This window comes from Strix aluco, chromosome 5 (assembly GCF_031877795.1).
Source record: "Strix aluco isolate bStrAlu1 chromosome 5, bStrAlu1.hap1, whole genome shotgun sequence".
Classification (NCBI taxonomy): Eukaryota; Metazoa; Chordata; class Aves; order Strigiformes; family Strigidae; genus Strix; species Strix aluco.
The window spans coordinates 81,554,385-81,578,025 of NC_133935.1; the positions used below are offsets into that span (position 1 = coordinate 81,554,385).

Here is a 23,641-nt window from a genome sequence, read left to right on the forward strand (position 1 = left end):
AGACATTACAATGCTCCTGAAGCCATCCCCTGGCTACTCACTTGCATCACTTTCCAGGGAAATTATAGCTCTTCTGAACGAGGGGCAATATTGTCCCTCAATTATTTAAGAGTACAAAACCAAGGTCAGGACTAAGATTTAGAAACAGCTCAGGAAATCATCTCGGTGGGGAGAGGGATAAAGTTGCAGTGTTATAAATAAATGTTTCCTGTTGTAATAACGGCTCCAAAGAATATCTCTATAGAGCACTGCAAAAAAATCAGCAGACACCACTGTTAATGAAACTCTTCCACGCTCTTGACATCTGCCCAGCTTCTCCCCGCAAATCCCCATCTATTCCCCAAAGGCCCCTCCCTGAGCACTGGTTAGGTCTCATCAGCCTCATTTTTATTACTTCTAAACTGTTTAAGCTCTTGACATCTTCTCTGGGGTCAGACACTCCAGACTGAAAAACTCCTGTGTCCCAAGAGGCACTTCAGAATCTGGAGAGTCTCCAGGAGAACCTGAAGTTCCTGAGGACACTCCTCCAAACCCACTGCCAGCACAAATCCCCCCCAGCATGTCTCACTGTGCCATGGGGCAATACCCATGGGAGACAGGCAACTCCTTCAGAAGAGGGGACCAGTTCCTGCCCCACACTTCCAGTCGAGGTGAGGACTTGGACAAACAATACACTGGAATATTGACCCATTTCTTCAGGAAACGTGTACCAGGCCTACCGCAGCAGCAGCTCGATGGTTACAAGTCCAGGATGCCCACAGGCATCAGAAGTATCACAAGACCTGCTGCCTCACAGGGGTGGTCACGGAATACCAGATTCAAATACCTGCCCGAATCCAACCCCCAGCAGCCAGGACCAGACCCTCCCCTCTCCACTGACTGCACAGAAGGGGCCTCTCCAGAGGCAGAGGAGTGGGCTCTGCATCAGCTCTACTGGATCTGCGGGGCCAGACAGATGCGAGGTCTGGATTCTCACAGGTGTGGGTAGAGGCAGTTATTAGCAGCCACTGCAACGGTCAGTGATTTGTTTTGAGCTTCACCGTGGGTCCTAGAAAGGTCTCCTTAAGAGAAGGACCAGTTTAATACTGTTGCAGAGGTACCACTGTTCTTGTAATTAAAAAAAAGCACGTTATTTCAGCCTAAGACTTTGAACCTGCACCACTAAGAAAGTTTCAATATTTCACTGTTTAAGCAGAATTACACATCATCATTTCTGTGCGTTCCCTCACCATTCCCAGTCAAGACACACAATGGTAAAGATTTGTGGCTGCTAGAAATACTGTTCATGGTCATGGGAGGTCCTAATTATTTTCTCTGCAATGCCCAGCAGACTGAAATTTTCTCCAGATGTATAAGAATGGGATTTGAAAGTCTCAAGAGCCATAAGATTACTTCCCCCAAGCCCCAAAGGCTTATATTAAAAGTGTTGTTACCAAAAAAAAAAAAGCCAAATCAGATGCATTCAAGATCAAAAACTCTGCACTGAGGCTGGCTGTATTTTTCAGCTGAAACATATATAAACTTTTTTTTTTTCTCTCCTGATAAATACCACATGAAAGATTAGCCAATAAAGTCTTCATATTTACAGAAATAACCAAGATTCAGATTCAACTGCTTCTCTCTAATCATCTCCCCACATCGGTCTCCAATGGGAAAGCAGCCAAAAAAGCTCCACATATGCTCCTTGCAGGGCTGAGTCTCACCTAGAACTCTAAGATATGGGAAACAGTTCAGTCTGTATGCTTGCCTGAATATCAAACTGAAATAAAAGCAAGGGTCATGTTCACTGTCCCCTGGTCCTTGTCCTGGTCATAATCCCTTTAAAAAAAAAAAAAGACCCTCTGCTGCATCTTGTATGTGCTCAGCATAAAGCATAGATTTAAAAAGAAATCTAAATAAACGGGGCTTGTAAAAAGGAAGCTGTAGAAAATCTGCTGCTTGATGCTTTTTCACAAAGCCCACCCTAGGTTCCTGTTGGTGTTTAACCACAAACTCCGTCTCTTCAATCCTCTCTGAGTCTTGGAGATCAAAATATGAGTCACGCCTTGGACACTGCAGAGCCTCATAAAGCGTTGTACTCCACACATTTCGATGGGTCTGTTGGGAAGTGCTTCTGGCAAATGGTCATGAGCCTCTTCAGCCCCTAGGAATTAACAAAACAAGGACAATTCTGTAATAAAAACTGCAGCTGTCAAACAAACTTAACAGTCTGCAGTCTTTTTAAGCTTAACAAGAAGAATTCAAGACAAACAGCTGCTATTTTGGGGTTGTTTTTTTAATTTGGTTGTTTTTCCAGTTTTTAAGTTTTATGAACCTTTCTGCTGCAAAGTGACAAGTTATCTCCAATATTAGAGGAGTCTGTGGCATAACCAAAGTGACCACAGATTCAGTCCTCCATGACAGATACATAGCGAAGGATCACAGTAATGCTTTAATCCCTCTTCATCACTGTGGGAGAAAACAATACTATCACCAGAAAAGATATTTAAAAGAAACCTGAATATTAAAAGTTATTTTATAGAACAAAAAGCAATTTCTGACATCAAAACAAGCTGCACAGCTACAAGAACTGAACAATTTTCTTGGAGGAGAGATGCCATTCCTTCCCATGATGGCACCACACCTGACGTACACCATGGAGACAAACTGAAATAATCAAGAAGAAAGGCAGAATCTAAACTTTTCAGTTCTTTCAAGGCATCAATTGCCAAAATCCAACATGACAGAAATCCTGTGATTATTTTCTTTCGAGTCATGCATAAAAGTCTAAAAAAAGAAAGAAAACTGCTGTGGTGGTAGTATAATTTAGAAGTGACATTGTAGTCTAAGATGGCAGTTATGTGCCTGTCATTAGATACTCATCATGGAAGGCAGAAAAGAAGGGAAGGGGAAGAAGGGAAAAATGATTCAACAGAGGATGCTTTGGCCTTTTCAATGCAGGCCAGTGCAGGAAAATATGTCCTGGCACCATAATGACTCCTTGTTTGGGATGTTACGATCCCAGGTTCGTTGTAAATCAGAAGTATGTTAGCTTGATGTAACTGCTGGTGCACAGATAATATTCCGTGCTCCAGTTTGAACCAGACTAGCTAAGACCTGCTATTTACAGCCAGCACAGAGAACATACATGTTTAAAGCCAACTTTGTCTTGGCACTTCAGTAAGTTGTGTAATTCAGAAGCACAGATACGAAATTCACAGTGGGAAGATGAACACAGAGATTTCTTTGACCAACAGATGTAGCCTCAGAAGCAGAGAAAGGACAAACCAGGGAATTCATATACAGCAGCAGTTCTCAACCTGTGGTCCATGGACCCCTACGGGGCCGCGATGTCATCACGGGGGGTCCACAAAGGCTTAAAGCAGGGGCGGGGAACATCCAGCCCAGAAACATTCGGTCTGTCCCACGGCAAGCACCGCATCTCCTTTTCCCACAGCCCCCTCCCCTCAATGCTCCTCTCATACTCGAGCCCCCCCGCCGCCTCCCCCTGCCTGCCCTGACGCACTAGTATATTTGGTGCTAGTACAGTTGGTGGGACTCACTTTAACTAGGCAGTTTTTCTGCTAAAGACACTTTCTTAACCCAATGGCCCTCTTTAGGGACACAACAGGGCTGAAGTCTGTTCCTCCAAGTGGTAGCCCTGGACTCGTAAACAAAAATATATGGTGACTGAACACAGACAAACAAGGGGGGAGGTAAGAAGAATTGTAATAACTTTTCATCAAATTTTAATGTAAAAGTTGGCACCAAATTGGGAATTAAGACATCAAAATACCATAAAATGGGCCATTTGAGCAAGAAGAGTGTTGATACTATTATTTTAAATTCATATGGAATCATTGCTATAAAGATATTATAATAGGAGTGTGTGCAATAACAGATTAACTTATTTCCCCTTCTCTCCAAATTTGAAGACCCTTCATGAGAAAATCAAAATAAATATCTGATGCAGTCTAGTGCTTTAAATCTTGAATTAAGTCTTGGTGGTCCGCAGCTGTACTGGGTCTGGCTGAGCCGGAATTGGTTTTCCCCTGTAGCAGCCCTCATGGTGCTGTGTTTTATGTTGGAGCTGGCAGGGTGTTGATAGCACACTGGTGTTGTGGCTACTGCTGAGTAGTGCTTACACAGCACCAAGGCTCTTTCTGACATTTCCCCCCCCACAGTGGGACGGGGTGGGCAAGATCTTGGGAGGGGACACAACCAGGACAGCTGACCCGAACTGACCAAAGGGATATTCCATACCATATGACGTCTGCTCAGTATAAAGCTGGGAGAAAGGAGGAAGGGGGTGGGGTCACCCTTGGTCCTCCGAGGCAACCACTACGGGTATCAGAGCCCTGCTTCCTGAGAAGGCCCGACATCGCCTGTTCATGGGAAGTAGAGAATAAATCTGTTTTCTTTTTTTTTTTTGCTTCCGTGCGTGGACCTTTGCTTCGCTTTGTTTATATTAAAACTGCTTTTGTTTTACCCACAAGGGTTGGGTTTTTTTTTTTTCCTATCTTATTTTCTTTCCCCTCTTGAGACAAAAAAGGGGAAAGGGGGGGGAAGTGATAGAGCAACTTGGTGGGTACCTGGCATTTAGCCAAGGTCAAACCACCACAGCAGCCACAAAAGGTATTTAAAGGGGGTCCGTGGTGAAGGAAAGGTTTGAGAACCATCTGATATACAATGCATCTTCCACAAGGTATGTTAAGAGAGCAAGCAATACTACAGAGTAGAGATCTTTCTGCCAGAAGAGTGGCAACTGGACACATCGGCCAATTATTCACCAGAATTGGAGAAAGAGCATTATGGCCATGCTGAGGCCCACATCAATCTTCCTTCAGAGTCCAAATCACTTTTTTAACACAGACTAATAACAAAATTTAGTTTAACATAAGCTATTTCATCCATTAAATACTTCCAAGCAAGTATTACACTAACTGGAGCCTGGCTCTAAGGATGCATAATCCACATGCCAGTTTTCACCTTTGATTTGTTGGCTCTGTAAGTGTCTGGAGCTCCCTCTGACTTCACGATGATATTTTCTCAGGTTATGACATTAAAAACTACAGTTGAAGAGAAACCAAAGGTTATATTTGTAGCCCCGATAAAGAGACTCAATTTAGAAGAGGAAGTTGCATTTTGCAAGCAATCTGCTTGCAGACATCTGCAGAGGTTGAAAAGCAATAGGAGTCCTTCTGCTGCAGCAGGAAGACATTTACATAAACCTCCTCTGCCAGAAGCTCTGAGCTCCATGATGCTGCTCTGGAGGCTTCAGAGTTAAGCCAGAAGGTCTTTATCTCAATGAAACTGCAAAAGGCAAGAGGCAAATACATTTAACAATACAAGGAGAGAAGACTTGTTTCCTCAGACCCGTCCACCCACTATGCTGAAAGGTCAAAGAAAACCACCACTGCTACTAATTCCACAACCAAAAGTTCACAACATGAGTATGAATATGCACAGGAGGAACTAAACCTGGAATTTTGAGCCCACACCGTTAAACATGTTTGAAAAATGAATGCATTTATCTAGTTGCAGAAACAGACAGAAGGAGCGCATTTCACATTACAAAATTTCATGCATGTTGTTAAAACCATGAGTTAAGCAGTGAAGGAACTCAAGAGGAATAAAGCATGTCTTCACAGCTACTTTGGTGTTCATACAGGACCACAATAGTTAAGATGCAGAAAAATCCATCAGATTGTTCCTAGCCCAGCACTGAAAAGCCTTCAGGTCCAGGATGAGCTTGATCCAAACTAAGGCAACTGTCCATTTCTAGGACCTTTTTACATCACCAGTAACTGCGAAACCAGTATTTCTCAAAGATCCCCTGACTTCAAAAGCAAATCTGTTGGATTTCCCAAACTAACGTTACCTGAATATACTTCCTTTGAGTTTCATCGTTGAGAACGTGGGCTACGTGCTTAGAAAAAATCTTCTCACGACCCGTTCGAGCGTGGATGCCAACCATAGTGACACCGATGGGCCAGGGAGCGTTTCCAATAGCCATCTGAAGATAGGCATCGTTTGCCTGAAGGAGTACAGTGCACACACACTTAGCAAAACACAAAGGGCATCAGAAAGCAGAGCATTTTTTCATTGCGAGATACAACACCACCTCATATTCCAGCCTCTCTGAATCGGGTTTCATTGCACAATATTAACCAATTTTACAACACACCTTCCTAATGTGATTACTGTTTCTGCTGAACTCTGAGGGAAGCAAGGACAAGCATCCTGGCTTGTATTAGAAATAGTGTGACCAGCAGAAGTGGGGAGGTGATAGTCCCCCTGTGCTCTGCACTGGTGAGGCCACACCTGGAGTATTGTGTCCAGTTTTGGGCACCTCAATACGAGAGAGATACCAAGGTGCTGGAGCGAGTGCAGAGGAGGGCAACGAAGCTGGTGAAGGGCCTGGAGAACAGATCTTATGAGGAGCGATTGAAGGAGCTGGGACTGTTTAGTGTGAGGAGGAGAAGGCTGAGGGGAGACCTCACCACTCTCTACACCTACCTGAAAGGACATTGTAGAGAGGTTGGTGCTGGTCTCTTCTCACAGGTGATTAGTGACAGAACAAGGGGGAATGGCTTTAAACTCCAATAGGGGAGGTTCAGACTGGACATTAGGAAAAAATGTTTCACAGAAAGAGTGGTCAGACAGTGGAATAGGCTGCCCAGGGAGGGGGTGGATTCACCATCCCTGGACGTGTTTAAGGGTCATTTGGATGTGATGCTGGGGGATATGGTGTAGGGGAGAACTTTGCAGAGTCAGGCTGATGGTTGGACTCGATGATCCCAAAGTCTTTTACAACCTGAATGATTCTGTGATTCTGACTATGGATTTTACCTATAGGGTAATGAAAGAAAGCACTGCATAAGGCAGTCTAATATTGATTAAAACTAAGTTTTCTGGGACTACTTTCAACACAGCCTTCTCAGGTTCCCATAAGCTTTTAAGCTGTAATCCCCTCTACAACCCTTGCTGTTTTGGTTACAGACTAGACCAGGGAGCCTTCTCAGGGGGAGAAGTGAGCTTCCAATGAGGCTGAGAACCAGCTCTCTACAGAACTGGGTTAAATAAGCACATTTGTAACAATGTTTACAAACAGAGCAGTACAGTAGCAGCAGTAAATGAATATGAAATTTCCCAGTCCAGATAGCAGATCCCATTTCTTAACATAAAGCTGTACCAGACAACATCCCTGAGGAAAAACAGGGATAAAACTTGAAAGGGAAAATGAATAGAAATTAAGACAGAAAGGAAGAGAAGTACAGAGCTTAAAAAAAAGCATGACAACTGAGAACCAGGAAGCGAGGGGAACAGACACGTACATGCAATTACAGAAACAGCTTCAATGAGGACTTGGAGCAGGACATTTCACCACTGTCAGCGAGCAGCTACAAGGCTCACTGATAAACCGAGTTCATTTATCATCTCCCACTTAGAGACTAAACAATAAGAAGTGGCAATCATGACCAGTGGGTGTAGTTTCTTCCCAACTGGTGCTGAGCAATTTGAGAGGTGAATAATGAACAAGGCAGGGGGTTGCCGACAGAGCTGAGTGAACCAGAAGAAGGGACTTAATCTTCACCTACGTGAGGCAGAATCTGAACAGTCTTAGTCAAATATCTACTTGCTGACTAGAATATAGTTCTGTGATGAAACACAGCATGTGAACATGCAATTAAAGACCCTTCCCGGACTGTCACAACAGGGTTAATTAAGGTTGAGTGGACAACTTGCATTCTGGCATTTGCCTACTGTCACATGTTCATTCCAAAATTAAAATCTTTTGACCATTTCATCTAACAAAGCAGTCAGAATTTGTGGCTGACAGCATTCACTAGGCTGTACAAAGCAAAAAAGCACAGAAGACAACAGCAGGCAGAAAGAGAAAAGTCTCTTAGGAAGCAAAATGGAATAGGATATGAGTATCTTTAAAAGCACAAGGCTCATTAGCCTAATTTTAAGAAAAACCCAGAAGTTCCAAGTGTGTACTCAACCCCCCCCTCAAACCAGTCCGTGAAGTTTACATAAAGCCAAGCACCTCCTGGAGAGAGGAGCACAGCTGACTAACCCATGAGATAAGACCACATTCCCGCACACTCACTGCTTTGTTCGGGAAGGCATCGGGAAGGGAATTTCAGCATAATGATGATGACCAAAAGAAAAAAAATGCCCCAAAACAAAACCCTACTATCAAAAATCCCACGCTTTTAGTTCTACTGTCAAATGATTTGGATTAAACTTGCCTTAGGCCGTCTAAAGTTTTTTCAATAAGAAAAGCAGGTTCGCTTGCTTACTCGACAAATTATCCCAAGTCCTCATAAGAATAAGAAGAAATACTAGAAATTTAAAGGCAAAACACAGCTCAATTTCCTCTGCATACACAAGTTGCTTAAGCAAATGCTATCGGTATTTGAGTTTCACTTCTGAAAGCAGCTACAAACAAAACCTAACACTGCCTTTGATCTTGTGTGCCAAAGTACTTCTGCCTCCTCCAGTGAGCAGACTTTGTCCAAAAAAATTTTCATGAACTTACCTCAACCTTACCAGGCCAGCTAATGTGAGCATACCGAAGAAAAGGAAGAGTGTCTCATATTCAGTAACTCAGTTCACCTCAATTAATTCCTAATTAATTAATCAACACCCTATTACTATTAATTCAATACCTTCATTTAACCTTACAATATCAGGTTTCCCACACAGGATTCCTCTGCAACTTAATATAAGTATCTCTGAGAAAAATTCCCCTCGTGTTTGCAAAAGTCTGCAGTCTCACCAATCTCAAGAGATCTTCTGACAGGCTGCGGATCAAACAGTACCTGGAGCCTAACCTTTAATAGCCATTTTTCATTTTAGAATATACGTTGTGTGTACTTCCAGCTATGTATCTTCAAAATGCAAAATGGGAAACATTGAAGTAATAAACTCAATCTATTAGAATCAGACAGCCTGAACATGCCAGAAGAGTGCAAACAAACATACCTTCACATATTCTCTTTGCAACATGAATTTAATAATATCCGTTATTGATTCTTTGATGTCTGCAGGAAGTGTCTACAGGAGAAGAGAAGAGAAGAGGGGGGGAAAAAAAAAAAGAAACCTTTACTTCAGAATAGCAGCTCAGGAAAATCATCCTACTCAGCATTTACTCAAAGTTCAGCACCTACCCTAGCTTGAGGACTTTAACAAAGGAAAACATCTTTGTTATTTAGATGAAGGATCTGAAGTGGTTACACCTAGTAGCTAGTGGCAAAGTGCAAAACACAATCCCAATTCTCTACCATGTTTTCAACCCAGTGAACAGGTGATAATACAGCAACACCTGGAAAAGCAACAGGGAGGCAGAAGAATTCACTGGTCAAGATAAAAAGGTCAGAACTGGGAGTTATAGGCTCTCAACACAGAAACCCTGACCAAGTCATCCTCTCTTCTTCAGTGAAAATAACATTACCTTAGGAAAGGGCACTAACTACTGGGTACTTTGAAAGCAGAAGTTAAAGTGAGCCTGACAGGATAATGACATCAGAAAACAATTCACCCTTTTCCGAAGTTTTCTGAAGAGTGGCCTCAGGTACGATTCTGTCTGCTTTTGAGTGGCACTGTTCAGCTTCCCCTGTACTCCCCGCTTCACATAGTCTTCTCTGGCATTCAGCTCCTTAGCCCAAACTCCAAGAAGAAACTGTACAAGGAACAAGTAAATTTATGTGATAGTGCCATCTAGTGACTTCTTCGGCAAAACATTTGGGAGCAGCAGTTTAAGCCACCAAGGCAAAATGAGGTTTTTTGAGAAATGTGACTTAAGAAGGCAAGAAGCCTCTTTCAGAAGGATGGGCAAGGACAGATAAGAACAACCCTCCCATCATAAAAACATGCGGGCAAGGGGGCAGCATGTATTGAAAGGTGTGTACAAAAAACCCCCAAGGAAACAACAGTGTTCCTCAGTAGAAGATACTGATGTTTCAGGGCAATTTTTGTGAAAGAGCCTAAGGAATGGTGAAGATCACAATGAAAATTCAACACATCAGAAGGAAAACATGTCAAATGTACCTTCTCTCTACCTGGAAAACAATTTTGAGCTTTCCTTGATTGCCCAGCCCAAACTATATTAAAATGCCAATGTATCTTATATACCCAAATGAAAGCTTCAGCTCTTGCTGTGACTTCTGATCATCACAACAGTTACACAGGAACCAGCTGACTCAAATGAGAGGCAATACAGGCTTCTTGCCAGGAAACAAGGAAACAATTTCCTACTATCCACTTGAACCTGTTTCCTTAGCAAAGCCAGTGGACTTCCTTTAAAATTCTCTGATTTCACATAACAGTACCTGATGACATTTCATTTCAGCTTGCACTGTTCCTGGGGAAGGGAGGCAGGGACTCCCCAGAAGTTTTTTATGCCACAGTAGTACACAGAAGCGACTACGTACAACTGCCTCAATTATCATACGGAAATCAAAACCATATTTATTTTGTCTGGAAAAGCAGGACCAGATTTTGAAGAACGCTGCTCTCTCCACAGCTCTTGCCCAGGTCTAGAAGTCACTATTGTGACTAATCGAGGCTGTGGAGCGCCAAGCATTTAAAAAAACCCACGTCTTAAGCATAACATGTGAGTTTTCCCTCTCCAAGCAGCTGAAACCATCCCTTCTATTCACAAAATGTACCTGCATGATAGTAAAAAATATGACACAGCTACAGAACAATTAATCTATTAGAGTTTGTTACCTTCAAGAACTTCGTTATGATGTCCATATCGTAGTGATCATCACCCCGTCCTAAGGATTCTCCCAAAGCCTAGAACAGAAGAAGAAAAGGCAATTATTTTTACATTGTCTAGAAGTTTGCCACCACCACCACAGCAGAGCATGAGTCACTGCATCACAAACTGTAATAAACTGCACCAGTAATCCCAAACACTAGTTAGGAAATGGAGTCAAACAGCTATATATGCTACTAAGATTCATTAATCTATTAAAAACATTTAAGGCAAAAAGTCAATATGATTATTTCTGAAAAGTCAATGCAACAGTAATTTTTCATTCATGAACTACTAAACTATTGGCATAATCAGCAGCTGTCTGACAGCACTGTACTAAGGGGAACTGCGGGTGCACTGCATTTTTTGAGATCCCCAAAGCCATCAATTAACCTATTTCAATTCTCTGACGTACTGGGGCTTTTTACCATTTCATTTAATTCTAACTGTGAAATTGAGAGAACAAATCTAAAAAAAAAAAACACCTCAAACACAACACAAAAACACCAAAAAACCCCCAGCAGCATGCTCTAATACTCCAGCTTCCTGCCGAAACCTCAAAAGCTGTTAATACTAGCAGCAATTTTTAGAAACATTTTCCAGTAGGTATAGTTGGACTTATAAAGTATTTCTATCATCCTCACATTTGCAAAGTGAGTTTTATTTTAAAAAAATCTCCTAGATTTGGAACCCAATTCAGTGTAACCCTTTATGCTCAAGGGAATGCAGTTAAAGTAGCATAAAATTAAGACTGCAGTGTCTTCAAACTTTTCAGAAAAAGATTACTTTCATGGCTCAAACCAAGCCTGCCCTACTACCCCAAAAAGGGAGTATTTTGAGAACAGATTGATAAAATGCAGCCCCATTACAACTGATGTCCATTCTGGCACTACAGTTATTTTCAACCAGAACCCCTGATACCCTAACAAAAAAAAAAAAAAAAAAAAAAAAAAAAATCAAAGACCATCTCCTAATAATGATGTATTCACTTAAGCTTTCAGTTATAAATCAGATTAATTCTTTTGGAGGGATGTTATGAAGATTAACTCCAGCAAATAGTTTTGAAGATTAAGGGTAGAAGTCTTCAGCTCAAGTTAATGTGCTTTTCAAAACATTACCCTAAAATACCAGGTCCTGAATGCATGTCACGGCACTCATTCTTCGCTCATTTACGCAAATACCATGGTATTCTGTCAGAACACAGTAGCCATTTGCACTGAAGTTTCTGGGACACATCATCTCTGCATTTCTTCTATTTCCTGTGATCTATCTACTTCTGATGTCCACTTCTTTTTTTGTCCTGGATGTTTTTATATCAAACATTCTTTCTGAGTGTCTATTTTTCAGAGTCCATCTTTCTTGCATAGGGAAAATTCATTGGTACTAAGCTTATTATCCTCTCAAATACACATGGAAAGGCTTTAGAATTTATGACCAGGTAATGTATTTTTATTAAATACTCTACTTCCAAACTCCTTGCAGAGGGAATCTGAACTGTATCACTTTCTCTGCGGGGAACTCCTGCCCCCTTTTTGATGAAGTGTTGTAAACAAAGACCTCTTGAATTTTCATGTCTACTGTAGACACCTACGGTGCAACTCAAGGCTTAGAAACCTAAATTTCCTAACAGAGCATACTTCAGAATGCCTAAGTCAGATGTTGAAAACAAGATAACTTTGCCTGGACAGTCCTGAAGCTTTCTCACAACAATATACTACATTTAAAATCCCTTACTTAAAATCTACCCATCACATACTTCTAATTCTTCAATAGTAGTATTCTCCTCATGGACTTTCAAGTCATTCTGTGAGTCATCGTCTCCTGCTTCTTGGCCGCCTACAATTTCATTCAGGTACTGCTGGTCAATCTTATCCAAAGCAGCCTTCAGGTCATTTCTCAGGCCCTAGAAAAGATAAGAAATTACTAATTTACAAAAAAACTCAAGTAAATAAAAGCAGTTCAGTACTATCACTGTGACCATCCAACTTCTGTTTAAGAAAAGCCAAATTCTGTAAAACATGCATAAGGGTTTAGCTTTGTTGTCTGAATTTAAACTGAATACAAAGAACAGTTTCTGGATTGCTTCAGCACTTAAGAAAAAGCAGGTGCATGAACTTCTGCAATGTTCATACCTATGAAAAATACTCTTTACCATGTTTTCACCAGAAAAGCATGGAGGACTGAATCAACTTCTAGGACTTTCTTCAAGACGTTTTCTCCAAGCAGTGCACTGAACCACCCCAAAACAGAAAACAGACCACAACCATCATCATCTCTACAAGTCTTCACATATGCCCTGAAAAAAGCTGTAAGTAAGGAATGTTCACTCCTTCAGTACTATCACATAAAATATTTATGTAGTTTCCCTTTATTACCAATGATTTAAACATAGCAGAATGGTTTATACAGATTAAGTGTTTAAAACCCCCTACTCTAGAATAAGTGATTAAAAAAAAAAATCAGAATCCGTTTCAAACCATAGATATAAAGTTAAGAGCTGCTTTTAAACAGAACAAGAAACTCGGCTTAGTCACAGCTAGAGGACTTGCATTCTTATCTTGAGACATAAAATACAAAGCTCTACAAAGGAGTATGACATTTCTTACCCTAAGATAAATTCAGCCACTCCACTGGGAATACTTATGCATAGTTATTTCCCCTCTTTCATCAGACTTGACTGTCTGGACCGTTTCTATTAATCATTTAGTAGTCTAAAAATGTCTGAACCACAAACTGGTCATAGTGACTATCTACATTTTAAGCAGCATGTGACAACAAGAGTGACCGGAACATGTAACACAAAAATCCAACACAATCCTATTTATGAGCTCACTATTTGCTAATACTCCCACTACTGTCGAAGTCACTGAAGGAGAAAGCTTTCACTAGCAGAATTTTTTTTTTTTTTAAACCTTCAGATACGTTTATCTTTTTTTAAAAGACTTGAACAGGCAAAGGCTTTCCTTTTCTGAGCAGTCCCAGCAAAGCCATTTCAAATAATTCAGTTTGCCACGAATTAGGGAAGAAAATCCAAATTGTCACTGTCTTAGCTGGGCTGCAAATTTGGTTAACAGTGAATGCAAAACAAACTCCAACTGCATCTCCACACTTAACTGATCAATTCCTAAGACAAAAGGAATAAATCAGTTAACTATACATCTTTTAGTCATTTTTGGAATCGATGGTTACTTTAAAGGTAAGGGGGGGAAAATGAAGTTTCCGTAACAAGTTATAACTCTGGAGCCAAGGAATTTGAAAAAATATTTACATACCAGAAAGACAGGATGCAGTCCTCCTCTCACATACCTGTACCTTCTCAGAGATGTGTATAATCACAGGCTAGTTTGAACAGTAAAGGACTGTCTTCTGTGCCGGTTACAAAGCAGATGACAGCACAGGCTGGGGTATTAGTGACACCTGGAGGCCCCTTGTTAAGTGAAAAGGGCCTAGAAGGTTTCCAGGGTTGCACTGTCTAACATAAGGAATTGTAATTGTGCACAAAACTATGACATTTAACATACTTTCTCAGGCAATGAGACAGAGCAGGTATTTCCCTCTGCTCTGTACTACCCCTCCCTCCTGAAAATTAACAGTTACAGCAACTGATTTGCAGTCACTTTCATAGGGCTCCTCACTGGTTATCCCACCACAAATAAGTAACTAATAGCTAGCCAGTGTTACCTTGTTCACTTCAGGTGCAAGAATTTCTATCTTCCTCAGACGTTGAAATGCGTCATAATCTGTTTCTCCAAAGAGTCTGATCGGCTCACCTCTCTCTCGTAACCTCCTGATAACCTGAAAAGAATCAAAGCATTCCCTTACGCAAACTCATAAAGGAAGCAAAATAAAATCCAGGACACATTTATTTACTTTGCTTAGAATAACAAGCTGAGCTGGACTGGAGAGGAAATAGCAGTATTTTAAGCAGTAGAAAAATGTTTCAGACACTTTACAATCTAAATATAAAATTCCCACGGTATTTCAGTGAAAGGTCATTCCAAACAGCACCGATCTAAATTTTGCATAAAATCCCAAGATGTTTAGTATACCTTAACTTCTTCCTGCTCTGACTTGCTCAAGCAGATACACAAAAATCATCCCTCTGGCAAAGCTTAAAAACTGTTTTCAAAAATCAGAAAGGAACTTGACGATAATCTCTCTCACCTACCTGTCCAGTGCAGTAAAAATACTCCCTCCTAGGCTGCAGGTTGTCCCAGCACATCTGCAAGACTGATTTGCTGAGAATTCTCATCCTTAAGCTTTGGCAAATATTAAGTCCCATAATCTAATGTGATAGTTACTTTAAAACTAGATATAAGCAAGGTATAACATCCTCTTCCCTTGACTGATTTGCAGTCATGGGCAGAGCCAAAAACTGAACTTTATTCTCCAGATTCACAGAATCACTTGAGTTGAAAGAGACCCTTGGGATCATCAAGTCCAACCATCAGCCCTACTCTACAAAGTTCTCCCCTACACCATACCCCCAACATCTCATCCAAATGGCCCTCAAACACATCCAGGGATGGTGACTCCACCACCTCCCTGGGCAGCCTATTCCACTGTCTGACCACTCTTTCTGTGAAACATTTTTTCCTAATGTCCAGTCTGAACCTCCCCTGTGGGAGTTGAAAGCCGTTCCCCCTTGTTCTGTCACTAATCACCTGTGAGAAGAGACCAGCACCAACCTCTCTACAGTGTCCTTTCAGGTAGGTGTAGAGAGTGGTGAGGTCTCCCCTCAGCCTTCTCCTCCTCACACTAAACAGTCCCAGCTCCTTCAATCTCTCCTCATAGGATTTATTCTCCAGGCCCTTCACCAGCTTCGTTGCCCTCCTCTGCACTTGCTCCAGCATCTCGATATCTCTCTCATATTGAGGTGCCCAAAACTGGACACAATACTCCAGGTGTGGCCTCACCAGTGCAGAGCACAGGGGGTGCTCTTCTGCTGGTCACACTATTTCTAATACAAGCCAGGATGCCGTTGGCTTTCTTGGCCACCTGGGCACACTGCTGGCTCATGTTCAGTTGCTTGTCAATTAGAACCCCCAGATTCCTTATCTCATGCATTGTTTCTAAATTTCTTTATACTTACCATTAATCATTTAGTGTACCAGGCAATAGGCTTATTGAGCTATGAATCACCATGCAATACTTTGGTGATCAAGAGAAAGATTTACACTTCATTCCATGCCATCACTTCATTATACCAACAGAGTGGCTGGACAAGAAGAAACTAAATGAATTGAGACATTCATTCATTCGTTTATTCAGTTCAAGCATCCTGATGTGTGTTGGCAAGCATTTGACTTGCAAATGTATCACAAAACCAGGGGTGGCTAGAGTGCTGGCACAGCAACACCTAAACCTCAACGAAAACACGAGCCCAAGTAGATCCACAGCAGGGAGACATGACACGGGACATACAGACCAAACCTCAAACCAAACACAAAACCAGCAGCCCACATTACAAGTCCTGTGATACACTCGCTGTAAAAAACAGTAAGTATCTTGCAAAATTAAGGGGACATGTGACATCCCTGGATGATCTCAGCTGTGAATGTCAGTATTTCCAAGATTAGAATTTATTCTATGATTCTGAACTTCTTGCTTCTCTTCTGTTTTGAGGTATAGATCTGTTTGTGAACTCACACTCACATAGGTATTTTTATCCTCAGAAAGGACAAAGAACACATCAGCTGCTCTGGCTTCAGGATTTTTTCTTCTAGAAGTCAAAGTGAACTTATAAAACTTAAGTTTCTAAATTTGGGTTCAGAGCAATGAGCTACAAAGAAAAGAAGCTGAGGGAAAAGATCTTGGAAGAAGTCAGCACGCCACCTTCAGCATTATCCAAGAATCAGGGTACTACTTTAGAAGTCATCTGAAAGAGCTGTAAAATGTTATAGAGCATCTGTGCAAATCCGTATGACAAAGAAGCTCTACCCATCTGTACCTCCCTATGCATTCAATTGGACAGCAGATCCTTGATGAGCAAAGATGATCACTAATTGCTGACTGTAAAAATGGAGGCTTATTATTTAATACAAACTGCCACAGAAAATACAGTTCACTGGAAAAAATTGCCCTAACAAAAAATTTCAGATGCATTTGCTGTAAACTTAAGTAGTCTGTTGATGAAGACAGCTTTTACCTCCTGTCTGGAAAGGGTCATTGGTAACTTTTCTTCTGCCAGTTCGAGTTCCAGCACTGGATTTGATGAAGTCAGTGGTTTCTCCTCCTCCTCTTGCTGTTGTACCTACATTTAACAGACATAATTACTAATGTGCCCATGGAAATAAACCTGTATCTTGCCAGCAGTGTAAAAACACAGGAACTCTAGAACACAGATTATAATATGACAATATAAATTTTTAGTTTTGTAGCTTTTATTGTCTAGAATTGAATTTCACAGAACAATAAAAGCTTTTAAAAGTACCAGTATTTAACTAACAGTTCTGCATGTGGCAGGAAGCAGTCTCAACAGCTAAGGGAAAGGACAATTGCTAAAGTTTGGCAATCACTTTAGCAGGCAGATATCAGCACTGGTGCCAAAAATAGCAAATCCACCCCTCTGCCCGTTGATTCCTGTCCCTGCTCTATCCTCCTTACCAATGCAAAAGCATTTGCATTGCTATGTGATGAACCAGATGGGGGAAATCATTCAAACAGAAAATAATCTGGCAAACAGAAAGACAGGTACTTTTCCCAGCCCATTTAACCTCCTCATCCAGCTCACCAGGCATAGCACATACACGGACACAAGGGCAGAAATGAAAACCCAAGGGCAGGGAGAGAGTGGGGCTGCTTCTTTCGGTGGCAGTGTCAGCTTAAAATATTTTTTTATCTACAGCTTCAGTGAGCTGAGTACAATTAGCAGTGATCCATAGCTTCTGTTGGGTTTTGAGAGGTGCTTGTTAAAAGTAACACATCTTTCTAACAAGCTTGCCATTGTTTCTTGCAGGTTAAAAAAAAAAAAAAAGATACCTACAACTCCTCACAGGGATAGGATCTCATTAACAACTCCTCTTAACCTAAAAGAGGGTCCCTGAATCAAACAGAGCTTTCCTCCTTCATTACTCAATATTTTAATAATGCAAACCAACTCTGATCAAAGTAACTTTGAGACAGCAGTCATGTTAACTACAGTTCCCTTTATAAGCTCAAATTTGACACTTCTGACAGCATGAGCAGATGGTTGTTGGTAATATTCCTGTAATAAGGAAACATTTCCAGTACTCACATCTTGTTTTTTCCTAGATTCCTTATTAGAATTTATTTCCTTTCCGTAGTTTCTAAAAGGGAAACGCTCCACTTAATCCTACAGCACCCTGTAGCATGCTCCATGCACAGGCAGTACATTGTCATTTCCAGTCTGTATTCGGGTTGATCAGTTGCATGAATGTACTAGACCGATTTTTTGAAAGAAGCTTTTCTATTCTTTCAGGTCAATGTGCCAGTCTTGCATTCACATGTCAGTATGACTCCATGTGGATGTAAGAATCCACCCCAGTGGCTCCAGCTACAGGATTCAGCCATAAATCTATATTCAATGCTATACTAGCAAACACAGAAATCAATCCTACAACCACAGGTGTTTGGAACAAGCAAGGGAAGGACATCAGCACTTAACACATAAAGGGAGGGGAAAAATAAAACTTCCATCAATGCAGGAAAGGGGGAATTGACAAGGACAGAAAATATGGAAGAACTGTGTAAATATATATAAAGAAATACACTCCCATGGCAGAAGGATACATACAAATTTTAACTTACAAAACATTCTTGAAATCATAAAGAGACAGCAGCATTGGGGGAAAGGATTTGATCCATTCTGTCAGCATGACTCCAAGTTACAAGCGAAATCTTTACCACAGTTACTTTAGTTTCAGTGCTTTCTTTTTCAAGCAAGTCAAATTATTACAACTTATTAAGTCTAAGCAAAGCAAACACACACCTGAATTTAAAAAGAAATCAGTCTATATTCTACATCTCATTAACACAGTAAAGATCAAATGCAGAAATCTGGGAGGCTCTAAAAAGGTACTAAATTTAACAAAGCAACTTATTTTAAAACCGTTTTCAGGATTACATTTCAAACCAGAACAGCAGCAGCACAGATAACGGCAATTTAACCACCATGTAAGGTTCTGAAGAACTCAAGCTAATGCTCAAAGAGCATCACATGGTCATTTCCACTTGGAAGAGCGACTGGATTCACAGAACACTTTCTCATGATTATATGCTGCATGTTCCGAGAATCGTTTGGCATTGATGTTCAAATATCCTATAAACAGATCAAGGTTTCAGAATAAGTCACTAACTGGGTAAAGTTCAGTTGAAAACACAAGCTCCTATTTGTGTCCAGTAACAGCAAACAAGATTACGAGCCTCTATCTTCCACAAGGGAATGCATACCCCGTCCCGTACACATACAATCAGGCAGGCAGGCAGACGCACACACTAGTAAGAGAAAACAACATTCTTTCCATTTCAGTAAACTATTTCTCTGACACTGTTACAAGGCAAACAAAGCCTTCCAGATCACTCATTTGTTTCAAAATGCGCTCCTCGCTACCAATTGTTTTCTGACATTTTGCCAGCAAGAAAACAAATGCTGTTGTTGCACTCTTTCAATGCTGGGTGGTCGATGGCCAAAAACCAAATACAAATACATACAGTATGAAAGTTGGCAGATATTTTTAATATGCGCCCACGCTATACTGATTTCTTTTGGACATTTTGACAAGACCACGAAAATTATCCAAATTTATCAATTTTTATCAATCTAAAATTATCCAAATATATCAATTTTTTTTCCGATGGGGGGGAGGTGGGGAGGTGGCTATATCAGATCCAGTGTTCATGCCTAACAGCACAATTTAAAAAGAAAGACAAGCTTCGACCCCAAGCCACTTCATGCTTTCCACAAAAAATTAAATAAAAGAAATAAAAGCCAAACCATAACACAAACGTAAGTAGCTGTATATCATGCATATCTTTTCCTGCATTGAAAATGGGTTTGGAAATTCATACCTCTCCAGGTGGCTTCTCATTTACAGGCTAATGTATAACATTAACAGATTGAACAAAGAACAACAATTATCATTAACAACATTTATACTGTTGATAATAAAATGTAGACTTCAAAGTAAGCATACACATTCCTGGCAGAACAATTACCATACCTTGTAGCCGCATCTCTGAAAGTAGGCCTCTTCTTCTTTTTTAGCTAACTCACTGCGTTTAAAATATTTCTTACTTCCCTAAAAGAGAGGAAAACTGTTAAGAGTTTACAGTTTCACATACTTGGGCAAAAATGGCTCAAACTTCCTTACTTGATTTGGTGAATTCAGCTACATCCTTGCATAGAGATGGCTACATTGTCCTGTAAAGGGAACTAGTTGGAAGCACCTCTGAAAATCAGCAATAGAGTAACTTTGCAGCATATATGTATAAGCAGACTTAAAAGTACATTGTGTTCACCAGCACTTTAAAAAAACATGTTCTTTTTCATGTAAGGCCATGGTACTCGTTAGCATAAAGCTTCAATTCAGATGTACACAAGGTCCAGGTTGGAGTACAGAAAAGTTGTTTAAATAAATCATACAAAACATGCTATTTTACACTAAATCAGAGCATTTTGTAAGCTTGCTTGGTGCACCTATGTAGAAACATGTTTGATAAGACCTTCCACACACATAACAGCTGGCAGCTGTGGTCACCCTGAACCATTTCCCCTGATAAATACTATTACTTCTTTCTTCATACTTTGTTGGCCTGACCACCAACATCCTCTGATCACAGCTCCCCACTTCAACCACTAACGCCAAAATCAAAACTCAGACATCCACGAAAGCACTCTGCTTTACTATGGGTGTTTTTAAGCAAACACACTCAGCACACACACAGCCCTCTGTAACCCTACTATGACTATGAACAGAACACAGCAGGGCTGAGGAAAAGGAACCACAGATCGCTCACCAAAGGCCGCACAGATTTCTCTCATTCCTCAGTGCCTGAAACAAATAACTAAGCCAACTCCCAAAGGCGCATAGCAAGGCCCTGCTTCTGCACCCCCAATTTTCCAGTGCCCCCAAGCCCAAACTCCTCTGGAGTCCTTCCCTAATCCCATCCTGGGCCACTCCTGCTCCTCTTTCCCAATCCTGGACGATCCCCCACCCCCCCCCAAACCCCACCTCGGGCAGCTCCGGATCCCCTTTCCCGAGCCCCTGTCCCAGGCCGCTTCCTCTCCCCTTCGCCGGACCCATCCCGGGCCGCCCCCGCCCCGAGCCTCCGCCTTAGGCCGCTCCCCCCCGCCCAGGGGGACTCCTGGGCCCCATCCCGGCCACCCTCACCCCTACGAGCTCCTTCTCCTCCAGCTGCTGCCGTTTCCGGCTGATCTCCCGCTTCAGGATGTCCATGGCGCCCTCAGCCACTGCCGCCGCCGGAAGTAGCGGAGCAAAACAATGGCGTCACTTCCGGACGCCCGCGCCGGCAGCCGGGTCGCGAGGCCGCGCTCCCTCACAGCGCCCCCTGGTGGCTGGGAGGAGCGATGGAGATGGTGACCATAGGGGGCGACAGTGGCGACAGAGTGTGCACAGGCTGAACTGTGAGGGCTCAGCTGCCCGGGGATGCGTGGGGCTGGTCACTGGGCCCAGGGATGGCATCGTGGATGTCAGTCTCTTCTCCCAAGTAACAAGCGATAGGATGAGAGGAAACAGCCTCAAGGTGCACCAGGGGAGGTTTAGATTGGATATTGGGAAAAATGTCCTCACTGAAAGGGTTGTCAAGCATTGGAACAGGCTGCCCAGGAAAGGGGTTGAGTCACCACCCCTGGAGGTATTTAAGAGAGATGGAGATGTGGCACTTAGGGACATGGTTTAGTGGTGGACTTGGCAGTGTTAGGTTTACAGTTCCACACGATCACCTTAAAGGTCTTTTCCAACCTAAACAATTCTGCGTTGCTACAAGGCTGGTCACTGGCCCCAAGGAGCATGTGGGCCCAGCCATACGAGGGTGCAGCTGCCACACAGGAGGGCCAGATGCCTCCTCAGCTGCTCCTGGCATGGGTGAGTCCCTGCCACCAGCTGGTGCACTCAGGGAGGCTTAACAACACCCCAAGGGAAATCAGAACTGTTTCACTGACTCCTACATGCCCTCAGGCAAAGCTACACCTGTGAACAGTGTAGGGTTTAATTGCAGGGCACTCGCAAGTACCCCGCTCCTTCCCCAGGTGCTGGTGTTAAAAATCACCCAAGAGATGGGAAAGGTTTGTGCTCCCTGTCCCCTGTGATGCCTGTGCACCTGAGGCAGCACGTTGAAATTTCACTGTGATGCCTGGTTTCTGCTTTCTTCAGGCCTTGAGGACTGAGGTAGCTGGTAAGGACTGAGCTCCTTAGGGTGTATATCCTGGAAGTAAAAACTGCTACTTTTGTTAGCTTGAGTCCTTGTCACCAGGCATACAACATTTGTGACACAGGTAATAACACAAAGAAATCTCTTGTTTTGCTTATTTACCTGGTTTTGTCCAGCAATTTCCATCCTGCGGCTTGTAAACTCCAAGAGGTCCAGAAAAAGCTTTGAAGAATGAGTAAGAACAGCCAATCCTCACTCAGCTTAAATTCATCAGGGCTACACCTTTGCTGGAAACGAAGGGCACCGAACAGTGAAGGGTGAAAGTCACGTAACTTCAGCTCCTCTGTTTTCCTTAGGAGCAGCCTGGCTGGTAGCAGCACCTCTGTCTCCTCTAGTCTCATGCTATGGCACATGGCAGCTTCTGCCTCCCTAGGTCCTCCCACATTTTTTTTTTCACTCTTAGGTCCTCTCAGGTTTTTTCTTTGCCTTTCCCCGTTGTAAGCTCCATTGCTCCAGTAGCTATTTTGGAGGGCGGTAACTGTAACTGGCTTTTCACCTACATAATCTGAGCAGTGCACCATGGTTCTTTCTTGCAGAAAATGGCCCACTGGTTTAAGGGTGTTGTTTAAGCCCAGGCTGGAAGGGTATGGATTTAGAAATCATACCCTGCTTTACCTCAGGCTTGAATGCAATCGCTTTGCAATGAGGAAGCAGGAACAGTCCTCCTACGCTTTTTCGTAGTTCTTCTAAAGGGAAATTATTTCACATCTGACAGTGAAAGTATCTGGGAAGAACTCAGTAGAGAGGCCCAGGGGGATGTGCCCGCATTTGGGTAAGGGCATAAATTGCAAGGCTGCAGGAATACTCTGTAGTGGACTTCATAGCAAACAAATCCAGATGCTCATGTCTGAGTGCCAGCTGCCCCCCTCAATTAACTGTCGTGTAGACATAACCTTAGACCTTGCTTCATTTCCTGCTTTGGTTTGACCTTATATCTCAGGACAGTACAAAATGAAGAAGGAAAGCCAACTCACACACAGTATTCACAAGAATGATGTAGTGACTGTGAGGCGACACCTAGACCAAAGATCTCTCGGTTTATAAAAATCAAAACAAACCAAGAAGGTAGCAGGGAAGTGTATAACAGACAAGGAAAGCAGCTGAACAGTTTATGTTAGTAAAACAACTTTGGCTAGGTTTGAAATTAATGCTGTACTGCTGAAAGGTGTCTAAAAGTACACTAATGATGACACAACCTTCCACGATTGATTTGGTGCCCTTCTTCCAGTACTCCTGGTTCTGTGCTTTTTCGCCTCCAAATCAAAGCATCCTTTAATGTAAATCCCCTCTGTGATCAAGACAGTTGTCTTGTCCTGTGGAAGAGAAGTGGCAATCTACAAAGTACAACATCCCCCAAAAGAGTTGCTGTATGTATGCAAGTATGTATGCAAATATTTATATATGTTGGCTCTGTTCTTCTGAAGGCATTCACTAATATCTCCTTGAAGAAGGAAAGGGGGGGAAAAATATTTGGTGTCA

At 42.1% G+C, this 23,641-nt stretch overlaps 1 protein-coding gene across 6 annotated transcripts; it reads right to left on the reverse strand.

The window, feature by feature from the left end:
* Positions 1-1,461: 1,461 nt before the first annotated feature.
* Positions 1,462-21,195, reverse strand: PRPF18 (pre-mRNA processing factor 18). Of its 6 annotated transcripts, none has more exons than XR_012623670.1 (12): positions 21,103-21,192; positions 19,933-20,010; positions 19,781-19,807; positions 16,899-17,003; positions 14,432-14,545; positions 12,507-12,653; positions 10,720-10,788; positions 9,530-9,670; positions 8,974-9,045; positions 5,861-6,016; positions 4,969-5,048; positions 1,462-2,143 (listed from the first exon to the last, which is right to left on the reverse strand). XR_012623670.1 is itself a non-coding variant. In XM_074827970.1 (12 exons), exons 5-12 carry the CDS (start codon positions 16,917-16,919, stop codon positions 2,063-2,065), a joined length of 801 nt encoding a protein of 266 aa, XP_074684071.1. In that variant the 5' UTR covers positions 16,920-17,003; positions 19,781-19,807; positions 19,933-20,010; positions 20,083-20,160; positions 21,103-21,195; the 3' UTR covers positions 1,462-2,062. The 6 variants fall into 6 exon arrangements, 5 of the variants coding, with proteins under 5 accessions (XP_074684071.1, XP_074684069.1, XP_074684067.1 ...); XM_074827970.1 differs by lacking the exon at positions 4,969-5,048 and adding an exon at positions 20,083-20,160 and having other exon boundaries at positions 21,103-21,195; XM_074827968.1 differs by lacking the exons at positions 4,969-5,048; positions 19,781-19,807 and adding an exon at positions 20,083-20,160 and having other exon boundaries at positions 21,103-21,195.
* Between the last annotated feature and the right edge of the window lie 2,446 nt (positions 21,196-23,641).